At 39.5% G+C, this 16,595-nt stretch overlaps 1 protein-coding gene across 2 annotated transcripts in view; it reads right to left on the bottom strand.

Annotated features, from left to right (window-relative positions):
- cpne8 (copine VIII) overlaps positions 1-16,595 on the bottom strand; it is a 34,520-nt gene that overhangs the window by 15,431 nt on the left and 2,494 nt on the right. For both annotated transcript variants that reach the window (XM_042110344.1, XM_042110345.1), the window contains exons 2-7: positions 14,111-14,151; positions 10,484-10,530; positions 10,196-10,299; positions 5,504-5,543; positions 3,754-3,830; positions 343-406 (exon numbers count right to left, since the gene is read on the bottom strand). In XM_042110344.1, the coding sequence (XP_041966278.1) occupies positions 343-406; positions 3,754-3,830; positions 5,504-5,543; positions 10,196-10,299; positions 10,484-10,530; positions 14,111-14,151 (373 nt within the window). The remainder of the gene's footprint in view (positions 1-342; positions 407-3,753; positions 3,831-5,503; positions 5,544-10,195; positions 10,300-10,483; positions 10,531-14,110; positions 14,152-16,595) is intronic.

Raw genomic sequence — 16,595 nt, 5'->3', positions numbered from 1 at the left:
TCGACATATACACAGTACAGTATATTCGTATATTCAAGTGTCATCATCAAAATGTTTTAAAACCATCATCATGTATAATCATTAGAATGGGTCAAACCACTATGGATTTCATATGAATCAATGAATATAGAATAAAAATGCTTCTCATTATTCAATTACATTTTTATTTGTACAGTGTTGACAATTACAACTATTACAAGGCAAGTTCCTTGGGCAGAGGAAAAGTGAAATATTTTTTCAAAATCAGAATCCTTGAAAAGATCAGGATAGACAAAAAGACAATCTTGGATTCTATCTCATGTTTCAGAACACCATGAAACTATAAAAACCTACATGTCTTACCCTGCAGTTGCCTAGCTCCTCTGCTGTGATAATAATGGTCCCGCAGTTCTTACCAGGAATCCCACTGCAACAGAAATAAGAGTATTAAATCAGTAGAAGAAGTAGAAGAACAAATTCTTGTTAACTAAGTCAGTCATTTTAGCACCACAAATATTGAATGCTATAGATCTACCAGTCCTTATTGTCTTGATTGAAATGTTGGGCCAAACACGGACACTGCCTAAGACTGACCTGAGAGAAACAACTAGGCTGCACGTGTGAAAGCTTACAAACTCAAAACTCTTTACAAGTTTTAAATAAACCAATCTGACAAGATGATATGGGCATCAAGGATCAAAACCAAGAACTGTAAAAGAAAAAATGGAACAGTAAGAAACTGTAGAATCTATTTTAATCAATAGTTCTAAGAAGATCACAACTGTTGTGCTTCTAAAGAAAACATCTCTAGTGACATTAGAAGTTCATCATGGCTGATTACTGATATGCAAATATGTTTATAATCAGCACAGCGTCCTAAAATATTCAAAGACCCATTAGCATAATGTGTTCATTTTCAGGACAGTAAAATAGGGCAATGATAAATTTGTCATTTGATGAAGAGGATTTGTGAATCACTATGACATAGCATCTGGATCTGACAGCAGATTTGGTATAAAATATGTAACAGTAACCAAATGCAAATTAGTTTAGCAAAGTTTAGACTCCAAAATAATTCAGCTGGAAAATAATTTACCATTTACCTTTACCATTGTGACATTCATCTTTATGGCAAATGATAGAGTTGTTTTTTTTTTTGTTTTGTTTAAATCATTTTTCACCTTTTTGGCATGTGTGATGCCTCAGTAATTATCTCCATTGTTCCATAACATTATGATCAATAGCCAGTCTGTTTGTTCAGCTGTGACTCCATTTATCAAGCTATTGAGATGCCCAAAAGTTAGACATAGCATCAGATAATATGTTATACTTTTCGTGACAGAATGAATTCGGTCTCCCAAGATGGATTATTTTAACCTGAACGGCAATGGAAAATAATGCTTCATACTTCATCATATTTCTGTCACATTTACAATGGTCTAAAAGTTTTTTTTAAAAAACATCAACAAACAAAAGTAAACACTTTTTTTGCCCATAAAGGTTGTTTTGATGGTGATTTTGTTTGTGATGGTAAATAGGCTTGGTTTTTGATTGGCTACAATTGGAAATCCCCTACCTATAGCACCTCTCCCGGGTATATCTGAAATTGTTCAGCACTGCATGGTTAATTACGGCATCCATGTCCAAACCCATAAGCAAGAAAAACAAGAAAAAAGAGGCAAGAGAGAGGGCCAGGACAGGGCAGCATTCATATTTTAAAAGCAGACTATGACTTTTATGGCGACCAGCTGTGGTTACAATAACCCACCCTACTCTGGGAGATGTTAATAGAATACATTTCAATTTATTTTATTGCTAGCTTTATATGCGCAAAACACAAACATATACTGACACTACACTAACACTTTTACAGTCAGTTTACCTGAGACTGAGGGAACATGTTAGCCAAGGCATGAATGAAAGCGGACAGAGACCGATGCTGTTATATAATTGAAAGAGAGAGGCCCATTCTTACATCATCATCTTACAGTATGTGTCATTCTTCAATAAACCCATTCATGTGTGACACTTTCAGGAGCACTACAGAATATACATGAACAGATGAGTGCATTTGTGTGCACACACGCACATACACACACAGAGAGAGACACACACACAATGCACACAAACACACACACACACACACACACACACACACACACACACACACACACACATACACCCACCCACACACAAATACAAGACACATCATGAATCATGCATGCACACTAAAGCACCCCCCCCCCCCACACACACACACACACACACACCTACCCCCACACACGTGTACGCATACACCGATGTCTGCAGAAAACCTTTAATGTTTGTGTGCATCACACGCTCATTTATAACATCTGTTCATGTTGAATAGTCTTGAATGAATGAATTTTGAATAGTCTTGCAGAATGTGTTTTTGATATAGTGCATTAGCTATTAGAGGCTATGCACATACATGCATGTGTACCTTACATGGTGTTAGGGTGGAGAAGCAGTACATTCATTTAAGTCTTGTTGTGGTTTGTACTGTCTGGTCTGTGCATGTTTACATATTTGAAATATATCTATCTGTACTTGTTATCGACTAAGTACACAGTCAACACCAGACCTGAAACAAATGTAACAATAGCTGTTATCCTTATGTGTCACACGGTGAAAGAAAACCCCTTAATTTCACCACTTATAAATGCCTTACTTTTGACATTAAAACTCGTCTATAATTAAGTCTTCTTTAAGTAGAAATGTGCATAGATTAAGGTCAATTAAGGAGAAAAGCCTACTGAATTTACCCCTTACTTTTTCTATTTCTCATTAATTTCCCCCTTTAATCAAGGAATCCCTTAATTAACACCTTAAAATAAAATTAAGATATACTTAAATTTATATATTTAAATTTTACCTTTATTACCCCCCTTAATCACAACAAATAAAGGGAACCCCTGACTTGATACCTTAAATATAGATTAAGGAGTCACACCTTAAAATAGAATTTAAGGTAAAATGAAGGGCCTGATTTACAAATTAAGGACCACTTAATATAAATTAAGTGGTTTTAGTATGTTTTCGGAGGTAATTTAAGGTAAATTTGAGTACATCACATTTCGTAGTGTCAGTAGAGCTGACTCAGTATTCCAATCCAGTCAAAGTTTGTCATCATAGAACTTTGGGAAAGTCCAAAACCAATATGGTGACTATGCTACTGCTAATTAGGATAAGGGTAGGCCTAATACAGTGATTCTCAAACTTTTACTGTCATTCTCCACTTTGGGAATTTTCAAGCCCCACCTGACCCCATCAACCCGGCAAAATGGTAATGTAAAAATATTATTCCATGTTACATTTCCCATCTCAGTCCGCTGGATCTGATGTTATGTAGATCTGTTTGTTACTCCTATGTTTGTGTGTGGCTATTGTGTTTTGAATCTATGATCTTCCTTGTCATAAAAGAAAGGCATTATTAGATATAAGAAACATGTTATATTTCAAATGACTCTCTTTACCGTGTCTGCTTTCCCTTGTTAGGGACCTGTGAGAGCAGCACAGTTGCTTGCACTGTGAGAGGTAGATGACACTGTCTGCTCCAGTTTAAATGGTGCGTATGAGTGTGATAATGAGTGTGATAATGAGTATGATAATGAGTATGCCACCAGCAGTGTCAAGGGGTGGGAGATCACACTGAGATACGTATGACAGAGGCCTAATGAACACCACCATTCCTGTTCTGAATGTGGAGGTCTCTGCTATCTGGGTAAATATAGAAAGAAGATCTGAACTCACATCAAAGGTCTCTCCAGGCGGCTTCCCAGAGAGCCCACCACCTCGCCCAGTGTGCAGAACGCCTGGCCCAGGAAGTCCTGTACACACACAGCAAGCACCACAGGGTTTAGAAGATGCCTATCAACACATCAGCCTTATCTATGAGCCAATAAATCAACATATCTATGAGCCAATAAATCAGCACCTAAAGCCAAATATAAAAAAGTGCATCCAAAATATAACAAAACGAATCATTTATTGCTGCTTGAAAATTGTCCTAACTTTTATTTACAACAATTACAACAATTTTGTAACATCCTATACAACACACTTTCTCCATTGAAAACTTCCTCCATTTCTGATGATAAGCAGACAGTCATTCACTTGGATAAAGAGTCCAGCCATTCGTAGGATAGAATATGGATGAACGGTTGGAACAGATAGATGTATTCCCTTTCTTCGTTGACAGTGCAACCTGCTGCTAACACATCACAATGTCTGCATCAATTTATATGCTGGGATTGTACTTATTTTCCAATACATGAACAATAAACTTCTGCATTTCATCACAACATCACTTCTGTGATTATCAGCATTTTAAGATTATGAGACAATGCAACTCCAAAGTGACTTCATAGACTAAAGGATATACAGTATGAATTCAATATTTGCAGGACAAAATTTGTCATTCGGAGTTTCAAGTTCTGAGATGGCTAAGTAACCTTTTAATGCAATCTCACACACAAGCAAATCACACTCTTGAAGACCTCCAATCAAAGTCATGAACGGTCATCTCTCTTATATGAGGGTACACACACTGACATAACTCAACACAAGCTCTGCAACAAATCCCAGAAATTATTAAACAAATACCACAATAAAGAGTTATGTAATAGTCTCAATATAGAAACTTGAAAGTCATTAAATATTCAACTGAGTCCAAAAATCTTTCCTGATGGGTGATACCACATCTATTTTAAACTCAATTAAATGAATGCTTTGATCTGTGTACACTGAAGTTATTCTAAAAAGAGAAACATTCCTCTGGGTTGGGTCTAAATATAGCAACCTACAAGGCTGTTCTGTACATTTTTGACAAGAGGAGTACAGAAATAGCAACTGGCAAATACAGTGTTCGCAAGGGTCTGGAGGATTTCTTTTACAGTGCCATGGGATCTCAAAATCACTTAGGACATTTCTTTGTGATTTGTTCAGCACAATAAAGAACCCAGTGGATAGGGAATCAGACCAATGCATTGTTCCATGTCTTGGTTCCAATACAATAGCATTCAAGTGGAGCGGATCAAACCCTCTTCCACCCCAACAAGCTTCACTTCCACTGGGTCTGCTCTTGATGCTGTGCCTGAGGGCCAAGGCTCGCCTCCACTTATAAAAAAAGAAAGAAGAAAAACATGTCCAGCTGCATGCCTATGATGCCTACAACTCCCACAATGCCTGGCGGCAGCACCATCTTAGTTTCACCTGGCTTGTTGGTTGCTGATGAGCTGAAAGAGACAGCTTACCTGCAGCTGTGGGGCTGGAGATCTCTAACTTGAAGTGGAGCATGTTCAGCACAGACAAATCGTAGCAAAATATGTTTTTAATGAAAATGGTGGTACGTTGACCACCCTATTGTGCTACATAAATGTGACTACAGCAGCTGAGAGGGCCATTCTTTTTGAATGGAGGGAGTTATTTTCGAATGGTGCTGCTGATCCGACAACAAATCCACATACAGTTACTATATTTACTACACTAATGAGCTACTTACATGTTTGGACAGGTTTTCACTCTTGGAGTCAAGGTCATACCTGATAGGGCAAAGAAAAAGTCAGTACATAAGTCACAGCAATTACCACTGAACATCTCCATTTCCATGCAAATATCTGGTATGCACATTGGCAAAGTAATGACAGAGGCAATAACTGTTACAGGTTTTTGCAATTGCTAATTGCACTTAATGAAACAGTTAACACAATCCCACACACTCAAATAGCAGAACACCTCCTCAGGTCTTTTGCAAAATCAAACAAGTCAATTAACTATACAATTATTTATAAAAACTATTTTGTTATCGCATCACAAATACATAGGTCTTATGATCTCATTCTGTTACTCTGTGACTCTGCTACTGTGCTCCAAACAAAACACATTTGACAAAACACATTTTCTTAGGATATGATTAGAGGATCATTTAGAGTGCAATAACATACTGACCAAAACACAGAGACCAGACAAGACCTGTACACTGAGGACACTTTTATTTCTCTCGCATTATGGAATCACTCAACACATCTATCCATTTCCAAATGCTGCATATTGCGCTAGGAGTCGGAGCAGAACATATTCTAAATAGAATATACTGCAGGGGAAACCTTTCTGGAGACAGAAAAGAAAGAGAAAAAGAAGGAAAAAAGCCTAAGCATCCTTTCATACATTTGGCAGAATGCTTAACCCATTCTTTACAACCAATGTTGTTACTTAAATCTCATCTGATACAGTTTTTGCCAATGGCTCAAGCTTTTTGCAGAACTTGGCTCATGGTGTCGAAACTGTACACATAAGCCACATAAGACACACCTCTTGGAGATAAACAACTCACATATATACATGTATCACAGGGAAACTCTTCCATCCAAAACTAACAATCCTTTTCCAAAAAGTAATTATTTCAACAAAAAGATACACACATGCACCATTTTGACTCTTTCAAATCAGCAGCAGTACAATGATGTGTGTGTACACACTGTGGCCTTTACTGTACTATTTTCATTGTCATTTTCTCAGACGGTCTTCAGTGAAACTCAAAAATAGAATTTCTGCAGTAATCAGCAAAAGAAAACAGAAAAATAAAATTAGAGGTATGGAGATTGTAAGTTAATGTATTATAAACAAAACAAAAATGGATCCCGCATTCTATTGGGATCTGGCCACAGAACCTCATTTGCATCACTGATGTCCTCTCAGGCTAAACTGGGAAAATATTCCCTTGTGTTTCCATATCCACCCTTGAACTAGTCTCACCACAATGTCTCTGTAATGCATCTTCGATTGCTTGCAGTAAAGGCATATGGGCATGTGGTTGGCGGACATACTGTATACTATCTACCACCAGACTGAAAATAATTCTTCGATAGGGTTTATAAATGGGGAGTCACGGGGGAAAATACAAAACTATGAAATTGTACAGGTATACAATTGTACAAGTGCACAATGGCTTTTCTCCTGAGGCCTATTTGTAGTGCTAAGCTATGAAATTGTACAGGTATACAATTGTACAAGTGCACAATGGCTTTTCTCCTGAGGCCTATTTGTAGTGCTAAGGCTCAGACTGATTGGTGTTTTCTGTGTGTATTTAGGTGTGTGTGTGTGTGCGTCCATTCTGTTTACATATGACTAGTGCAGTCTCAGTAAGCTAACTTGAATATTCTTGAACTTACATTACTTTCAAATTGTTGACAATTCTGCACTTAATAGGGATACTTTAAATAATATAAGTTTACTTTTGCATGACTTAGGATGTGTCAGGCACTGTCTTTTAGACAGTCTACCATATATTACAACGCACCTTCAACCAAAAAATAGAAAACCGGATTTCAGAGTACTGAAGTTTTCTGACGATGTCCATTGTTGGCTCACAAATAATGTGAATAAGAGTGTTGTAGAACTGCAAACAGAGTTCAAAGCATAAAATGTGTGTAAGGTATAAAGGTTTGGTCTAAGCATTGTTTTTTAGCATGTAAGCAATCGGCTATAGATATACCAGATCGGCCAGATATACCTCTAGCTCTTGCTCTCACTCTTCCTGTACAGGCTTTCCCTCTCATCCTCACTCTTCCTCTCAATGCAACATTACCTTCCATTTCTGCTGAAGACAGTGGCTCACCTGTTACCTTTTACAGTGCTTAACTTAGGACTGATTGTTGAGTTAACAGTTATGCATCTAAGTGTCTTTAAACTTGACAGTCGTGTTTGATCAATTGGTTCATGGGTGTGATATTTTGGGAGGCAGTGCCTTGAAATAGCAAAGGAGGAGGCATTATCTGAAATCTCTCTCTAAGGAAGACAAATGTGTTTAGTGGTTTGAAAATCAATCACTGTGTGGAGCGTTTTGCAAAAAGTGTGAGGCTGACAATGACAGTGTGCGTCGTGCAGATCTGGACTGATGTTTTGCTTTTTGAGTGTATGGTTTCACTAACTGTGTAATACTTTTGGTAATGTGCAAACAAAAAAAACGAACTGCATTGAACAAATGGGAAACATCTATTCACAGCTATCAGATATGCTTGCAGCTTGCATAATTATGGATCTCTAATGTTGGTGTTTGTGTGAAACTCCTTTGCACAATTTTTCAAAACGCAATTATTCCTTATCCATTAATGATACCACCTATGTGTTGCTATTTGCGAGCATGGCTCAAAGAGGCCAGAGTAATGATGAAAGTAATGTACCGGCTATTTGATGAAGAATGTAGTACAAAAGCTGACTAGTTTAGATGCTTACTGTAGGTATGCCAATAAAAAATGGACAAGTAAGCTGTACTTACATACAAATTTGTCTAATCTGGGTGCATACTGTAGGCCCTATGTAAGGGATAATGTATTGTCTGCCGGTCATTATCGGGAAAATAAGTCCCGACAGGGCGAACAGGACCCCATAGCGGAGGGGTCTTACTTCATCCTGAAGGGACTTGTTTTCAGATAACGACCAACGGACAATACATTATCCCACTTATTACAAGACTACTTGCCAAGGAAAAAAACTTCACACAATGGGTTTTTTTGTACCGTTTCGTGGCTTCCGCTGAGAAAACAAATAGTTGGCCACACAAATAAAACTTTCAGGTGTGGCAACGTATTTCTTGCTGATGTCCACTTTCCATTGCAATAGGCGAATTAACTACTCCTGCCCATACTGGCAATATTTGTGTAACATAGACAGAAGACTGCACATTGCCTCATAGAAGCCACATAAATCTGTGGGATTCTGTTCTCAAGAATTCTGCTGATGCATGAGAGCAGAATGCATACTGTACACACTGTACTGATACCAATCCCAGTGAGAGCACAGGACAAGACACACTTCACAATACATGTACAAAAAGAGGTTTTATACATTTTATGAGAAAGTGCTGTCTTAAGTTACAATGCTGTGTTATACAGTGGGGGAAGGCCGGCTGGTTAGTTGGCTAGTCCAACAGTGTCATTCTCACATTCCCCCAGACATACTGGCTATGCCAGAGAGGAGAAAGAGATGACACAACAATGTACCATGGGTAATTTCATTCTAGAAGACTAGAGAGCCATTACATAACATACCAAAGGCACATGTGAGCCTCATGCTTGGTTCCAGTGTGGCTCATTCATTCACAAATGCTTCCGAATGCTTCACTTGAGCACAGCAAACATAGATACAGAGCATATCCGCACAGAAAGGTCTGTGTACACAGATAAACAGACTTTCTGCTGGGTTCCACACCCATAAATGCATTGGCACCATTCCAGCTGTATCTGTCCAAACCATACATCTCAGAGAAAATACAGATCTTTCTCCCTGTCTGTATAATTCACTGCACACACACACACACACACACACACATGCACACACACACACGCAAACTGAGAGAGCATGGGCGAGTGAGTGAGTGAGAGAGAGAGAGAGAGAAAGAGAGGGAGAGAGAAAGAGAAAGAGAAAAAATAAACACTCCCACATGCACTGCAAGGCAAGGAGGCTGAGTGGTGGTGTGTATGAAGGGGGCAGAGGGGAGAGGCAGAATGGCCAAAGGGATGGAAACACTAGAGAAGAGAGAGAAATGTGTGCAGACAGAAAAGAGCCTTGCTATTCCTTCACTCTAAAACAAGGCTATACCAACGCTCATGCATGCAGTGTATGCATGTGTGTGTGCGTGTGTGTGTGTGTGTGTGTGTGTGTGTGTGTGTGTGTGTGCACGTGCCTGTATGTTCATGTGTATGTATCTCTGTGTGTGTATGTCGGTGCAAGAGAGAGAGAGAGGGAGAGAGAGAGAGACTTTAATGGAAGTATGTTTAAGATAAAGGACTATGGAATTAAATAAGTAATGCCTGTGCACGGTATATAGAATATGTACTATACATGAAGTGCAAACACACACACAAACACACACACATCCATTTTCTGCCTCACTGACCTGTGTAAGCTGTATATGCGCATGAGTGTTTTGTTGTTGATATTTCATCTATTTATAGGCAGCCACAGATTGTAGTTCTGCATCCGTCACATCCATCACCAACCCACTCCCCACCGGAGAGTAGCCAATCATGCACTGGTTAAACAACATGTGACGCCGACTAAGCCAATGGCAGATGAATAATAAAACAGTGTTCAGGAAGGCAGTGACAACTGTATATTTCATTATCACATTCATGCTGCCTCAACTCAGTTTTTCACACAGGCATGCACATAAAGAATAAAATCTACTACTCACAGGTCAAAACGCAGGTTTTGCCTTTCCTCAAAGAAGTAGTCAAGGATAAATTTCCGCACAAAGTCTGGGTTTAGGGTGTTGTCGATCACCTCTGTTCGGCCAAACTAGGGGATAGAACAGTGCATTAGATTTGAACAGTAGTAGATCTAGGGAGATTGTTTGGGGGAAGGTACATAAAAGGTATATAAAATCAGAATTAGATTTGCTTTATACTTTAACTCAGGACTCGCTTAACATTTCATTGCTGTGTCTGATTAGACACCATTTGATGATGTGATTTATACTCACCTCTCGCCATTCTCTATTTCCAATGGTCTGAGTGTACAGAATGCAAACTGGAAGAAGAGAGGGAGAGAGAGAGAGAGAGAGCTGTGATTTCTTCAAGGGCCCAAATGTTTGTCTAACATGCCCAAGTAAACATCAGCACCGGTAGAGCAAAAACGCAGCTTCAATCAAGCTGTGACAGGCGTTTGAAACAATTCACACCCATCCACTCATTAATGAGCCATCTGCTGAGAGTGTCCGCAGGCCCTCACCACTGAAAACCAAACTAATAACTTCCACCAAGATTCCTCCCAAAATAAAGCACACTATAATGTTGTCCACCATATGGGTAAGAGGAGGAGCCCCTTGTGTGTGAGTGGGGCTAGTGGAGGCTGTGGGGTGGGGTGGGGGGGTGGGGGGGGGGGTCACATGCCCATAGTGATCACAGCAAATCACGCATGTGCTGAAGAAAGCCTACAATATGAGCAGCTCTCACAGGCTGAGATCAGCTGGCATATATACACTGACTGCCTCCGATACTTTCATGTTGGCCAGCTGAGGCAGTGGTTGCATATGATGAACTCTATTTTCACAAAAGCATGTGTCATCACAAAAAACTTATCAAATAAATAGCACATTAGTGAATTCAAGTGAGTATATGGCTATATGCGTGTTTGTGAGAGGAGGGAACATGAAGGTGTGCCCATACTGTACGTAATCACAGATGTTGCTTTGGGTGTCAGAATGTATCACTACTCAGGGTGAAAAGAGAACCACAGAATAATCCGCAGAATGATGGCGATCCAGGGCACGAGTTTTAATCCCTTTTCTGCATGTCTTAAAAAAGCAGCAGAAGGTGGTGTGAATCATTAACTAAATAAAATAATAAGGTGGCTCAGGACAAAATTTTATGATACAACTTTGGTAAATCATCAGTTAAAATTGCGACATAACATGCTTTACAAAGCCATTCATGCTAAAACATTAGGATCCTACGGCAACCATTTACTAAAACCTGGGGCTAAGATTTGCACACAATCCTTATTATGTTCCAAATTATTTTGAAACATTGTCCATGGATGTATTAATTTCTAAACAAGCAACAAATAGTGTATTTATTTTAATTGAAGACCTTCAATATCTTTGAAACTAATGGGGGAATTAAGCATTAGTCATAACCTTAATGTGATATAATTTATGATATTATCTATAATGTGTCATATATAATGCCTTCATTTTGCAGTGCTCTCTGTATCAGAAAATGTGAAGCTTTCCTGCTGTGGTATGTAGCCTACTGTATGTGGCGCTTGTGTGTTCAAGCAAATGTGACTGATTAAATATCACCCTAAATGTCATCTTCCATCACATGGGGGAATGTAGATTCAATCCAACACCACATGCAGACACTGGGGCACACGAGCGTGAAGGAAGACAGGACCCAACATCTTGTTCCAACTCATTATTGTAGCCCCCTCTTCTCACCCGTAATCATAAACCACTGCAAATTATTTATTTACATCTGCATCACAGATACACAAAGCACACAGGCACGCACACACACACAGGCACGCACACAGCCCAAAACAATGCATAGATGTACACGCAGTAACTACTGTAGCAAGAAATACACAACACTGCCCAGCATCAGAGCTGGTTCTAAATTTAGCATCCTACGGCCACTGAAACGTGTGTCTTTTGGCTCTGGAGTCTACTGAGGCGCTCTAATCTTGTGCGACCTGGGCAATAACGTCAGCATGGCTAAGACATGGACTCAGCACAAGTGCCTCCTTGCATAAATGGATGGCAAGCCCTCCACCCTCAGTCTCGTCCTGCTGACGTTTCCTCAAATGTGATGCATGGCCCAGGAGCACCAGGGCTCTCCCCCTCTCTTTCCATATCTTTCTCTACTCTCTCCCTCTCTCTTTCCATCTCTTTCTCTACTCTCTCCCTCTCTTTCCATCTCTTTCTCTACTCTCTCCCTCTCTCTTTCCATCTCTTTCTCTCCCCCTCTCTTTCCATCTCTTTCTCTACTCTCTCCCCCTCTCTTTCCATCTCTTTCTCTACTCTCTCCCTCTCTTTCCATCTCTTTCTCTACTCTCCCCCTCTCTTTCCATCTCTTTCTCTACTCTCTTCCTCTATCTTTCCATCTCTTTCTCTACTCTCTCCCCCTCTCTTTCCATCTCTTTCTCTACTCTCTCCCTCTATCTTTCCATCTATTTCTCTACTCTCTCCCTCTCTCTTTCCATCTCTTTCTCTCCCCCTCTCTTTCCATCTCTTTCTCTACTCTCTCCCTCTCTCTTTCCATCTCTTTCTCTACTCTCTCTTTCCATCTCTTTCTCTACTCTCTCCCTCTCTCTTTCCATCTCTTTCTCTACTCTCTCCCTCTCTCTTTCCATCTCTTTCTCTCCCCCTCTCTTTCCATCTCTTTCTCTACTCTCTCCCTCTCTCTTTCCATCTCTTTCTCTACTCTCTCTTTCCATCTCTTTCTCTACTCTCCCCCCCCCCCTCCTTGATATTCCCCCTGCTCTCTCTTGTCTACATATTGCTGAGGTTTCCTTTTTGAGCTTCAAAGGGACTGTGTTTGAATGCAGCTGGATATGCGGAATAGTCCTATCATTAATCGCGGGGTATAATATGTGCACTGCTGCAATGTGAAGTAGCCAAAGGCAGCAGGCAAGTAGAGCAGCTGGCTCCACACAGCTGCTGGCACACAGAGGTTATAACATCCAGCTTCATGAGACGTAACAGTGGCCACTCTACTGACCTGATGCATGCAGAACTGATAAATACTGGACAATGCATTTCCCTGAGATAATATGCAGCCAAACCCCTGCATTTCAGGAAGAAGTGAATATCTAACATGAAATCAAAACACACCAAAACAAAAAACAACAAAGTTAAAAAGGTCAAAATACGAGACACAATAGAGTCCTTTGTTTTGGAACAATATTTCACATTGAATATAATCTAAACCACAAGGCTTTTAAAAGATTCATAAAGAGTTGCATTTTGTGGTGAAATTGTTCATGCACTTTGAACAACGCAACGCACAATGACTCAGAACTTGGAGACACAACTTCATTCATACCAAAGTTGTCAGAGTCATTGCAACATATGCATCGCAGGGTGCAATAAGCACACACAAACAGACAAACACACACTACCACACACACATACACACACACACGTGCTCGCACACACACACACACACACACACAAATCCACCCACTCACATATGGCAGAAAGCACATACATGCATAACCACACAGACATTCGTTTCACGCACACATACACAAACATCCACCCACTCCAATGTGTCCCAGCAAAAACACAGCTATACTGGAGACTCTGGCATCTTCTGATGGCAGCATAGATTATAATTGGTTTAAGGATCATAAAATATACTCAGAAACCATACCAAACTATTCACATGTCATGATCCTAATAGTGCAATGCTATTTAAATTCGTATAACAGTTGCTCCATCAAATACAAAATAAAACACATGATATTTCAGTATAATCAAATATATGACAATACAGCAAGATATGTTAAAATAAACTGGTGATGTAAAGAAAAGTTTGAATGGGCATTCACCAGTCTATTTGTAATACCATGCATTAAAAATGTCAAGACAATTAGAGGAACTTACTTGGATCAGACTTTGAAAATGTGTCTCTATCCAGAAGATTTCTGTAGAGGGTAATAAGAAAAATGCATCGTCAATAGGATTGTTTTAAGGTTATTAAGGGAAGTATTTTGAAAGCCTAGTTTGCCAATATAATCGTCTCACCATTACAGTAAAGTTGCTACGCATAATATGTCAATTTGAATCTTAATTAATGAAACCCATTACGTTGTACAATGTATTGAGGCAATACCTATAGATAATTACTCATACATTAAATCACCTCTTAGTTTCTGATATATATGCCTTAAATAAATATAAACAAAAAACAAAAGCATACTGTTGCCTTTCACATACAAGTTACATCTCAAACACAGCCCACTTGAATCAGTTCAAAGTATTTTACACCTGTTCTTGAGGAAATTCCCCTGAACTGTTTGTTTTAGCTAGCCTTAGTATAGCCTAGTATTCTGGTTATTTAAAATACTGTATTTTTTGTTGATTTTATCCAATTGCATGTAATAGTATATATTTTTAAATATACAATGACAGGAGCACATTTGCAGCAGAACGCTAGCCACACAAGTCACATGCACATCAAGTGTGGAGTTTAGAGGGCTCAAAACTTAAGTTCAAGTTAAATAGGATGCAACACCAACTGAGGGGGATGTTCACCATTGCAACATGCTGCTTGACGTCCTGCCAAATCCTACATTAAAACATAAACCTTTCATGACCTGTTCCTTTTTTTCTGTGAAGGGTGTTCACAGACCCGAAATGATGACATGATTTATTCAACAGGCCTCCCAAAAACATCTATTGCATGAAACTGGCAGAAACACAGAGGGTTGAGGCTTTCCTTCTTGTGTGTACTTAAGTAGTCATGCAAAAGCCCCAAACATCTCTCAGCGATTGATTGGGAGTGATGTATCTAGATCAGCTGCCCCGCTGGTGCTCAAGTGAAGTGATATGAAGATGGTGTGATGTTGCTGCGGGCTAGGCTGATTGTGTCACTGCATATGCATAGCCTCTCCACATCCAATAAAACCCATTACAACAAAATGGTAACACTTGTGTCTCAGCGCCAACCAAAAACACTCCACGATTCTCCATCTCACGGAGCGTTTTCTCGCACTGTGCTGTGGGATATCCCATACAGCAAAACGTATGGTGTCAAGGTTAATGTTATGGTGTCAAAACCGGTCGGATAGCACCACTGTGTGTATAATGTCTCAATTCACAGTCACTTGAGGGGACAGCAATGACAGTTCATCTCCCAAAAACAGTAGGGGAAATTTAACAAACAGTTAACAGTGTTAACAGTGTGCACAAGGAGTCATGGATTACAAACTGGCCATCCATGAAATGGACACTCACTGAACCATTGTCAATCGCCCCTCCTCTGTTTCTGTTGTGTGTAATTCAGAGATAAAATACTCAACAGAAAAATCATTGCATGTAATATTATCAGCGCCATCACTAAAATGCATCAATTTCTATGGTTTTCGCGGTGGTAAATCCTTAATAGCTATATATGCAAAGTTATGCACACTTTAAACCAGTCAACCTTATGAGCAGAAAATGTATAAGAAAACACTCCACCCTTGCAATCGGCAAGGCACTTTATGTTTAGAGCAATTCTAGGAAACTGAAGGTAAGCCATGCAGAGAGCAGAATTCCTATGAAAGATTTACAGTGCAGTCTCCACATAACATCAAATCCCCATTTTAAATCCCATCAGTTCCTTACCCATAGGAGGCTTTGCTTCCCACATAACTCGGACATAGTCATAATGCTTCACATGAATGCTTAAACTACATTTCAGAATGTCATTTTATGCTGCAGATAGATTTCTGACTGAGGAGCATGTGAATAATTGTTGCCATAATAATATTAAACATAAAAACTTTTAGAGCAGTTGTGATTAAATAAACATGACTTTCAGTAATTTACTGCTAAGTACACTGATGTACAGTAAACAGCATACGTGAATAAATAAATACAGTAATGTCTGACATGACTGGCAGATCTCTTATATCGCAACTGAAAGTAAGCCATCCTTATCCTTGAGGCTTTTGGAGGCAGTTTGAGGCTTTTTTGTTGAAACGTGCACTATTGATAAACAGCATCGGCTGGTTTCCTTGGCTGACTGAAACATGGAAATCAGACTGAAACCTCTGAGCCTTAGAGCTTTGCGTCAGGGGATGGGAACATAATTCTCCCAGCAAGGTAACAGAGAGAATAGCAGAGTACTGCATCAATCACATTCTGTTTTTGCTTTGTCAGTTGCTGAATAAAATACATCTCCCGGTTGAAAACCAATAAGGAAAATAATATTTTGCTATCAGCTGATGCCTTCACCTCACAGTGGCTTTACACAATGCCTCCAGTCTGTACACCTGTACACAGGCCAGCAGGTCAACAGTTCCCACGTGAATGGATTTCTTGTCTTGAAAGCAGTGCTCAAATAACCAATACTGCCAACTACTTTCCCACGGTTAAAGATGGT

The sequence above is a fragment of the Alosa sapidissima genome, chromosome 11 (assembly GCF_018492685.1).
Source record: "Alosa sapidissima isolate fAloSap1 chromosome 11, fAloSap1.pri, whole genome shotgun sequence".
NCBI classification, from domain to species: Eukaryota; Metazoa; Chordata; class Actinopteri; order Clupeiformes; family Clupeidae; genus Alosa; species Alosa sapidissima.
This window is presented reverse-complemented; position numbering and strand designations above follow the sequence as displayed.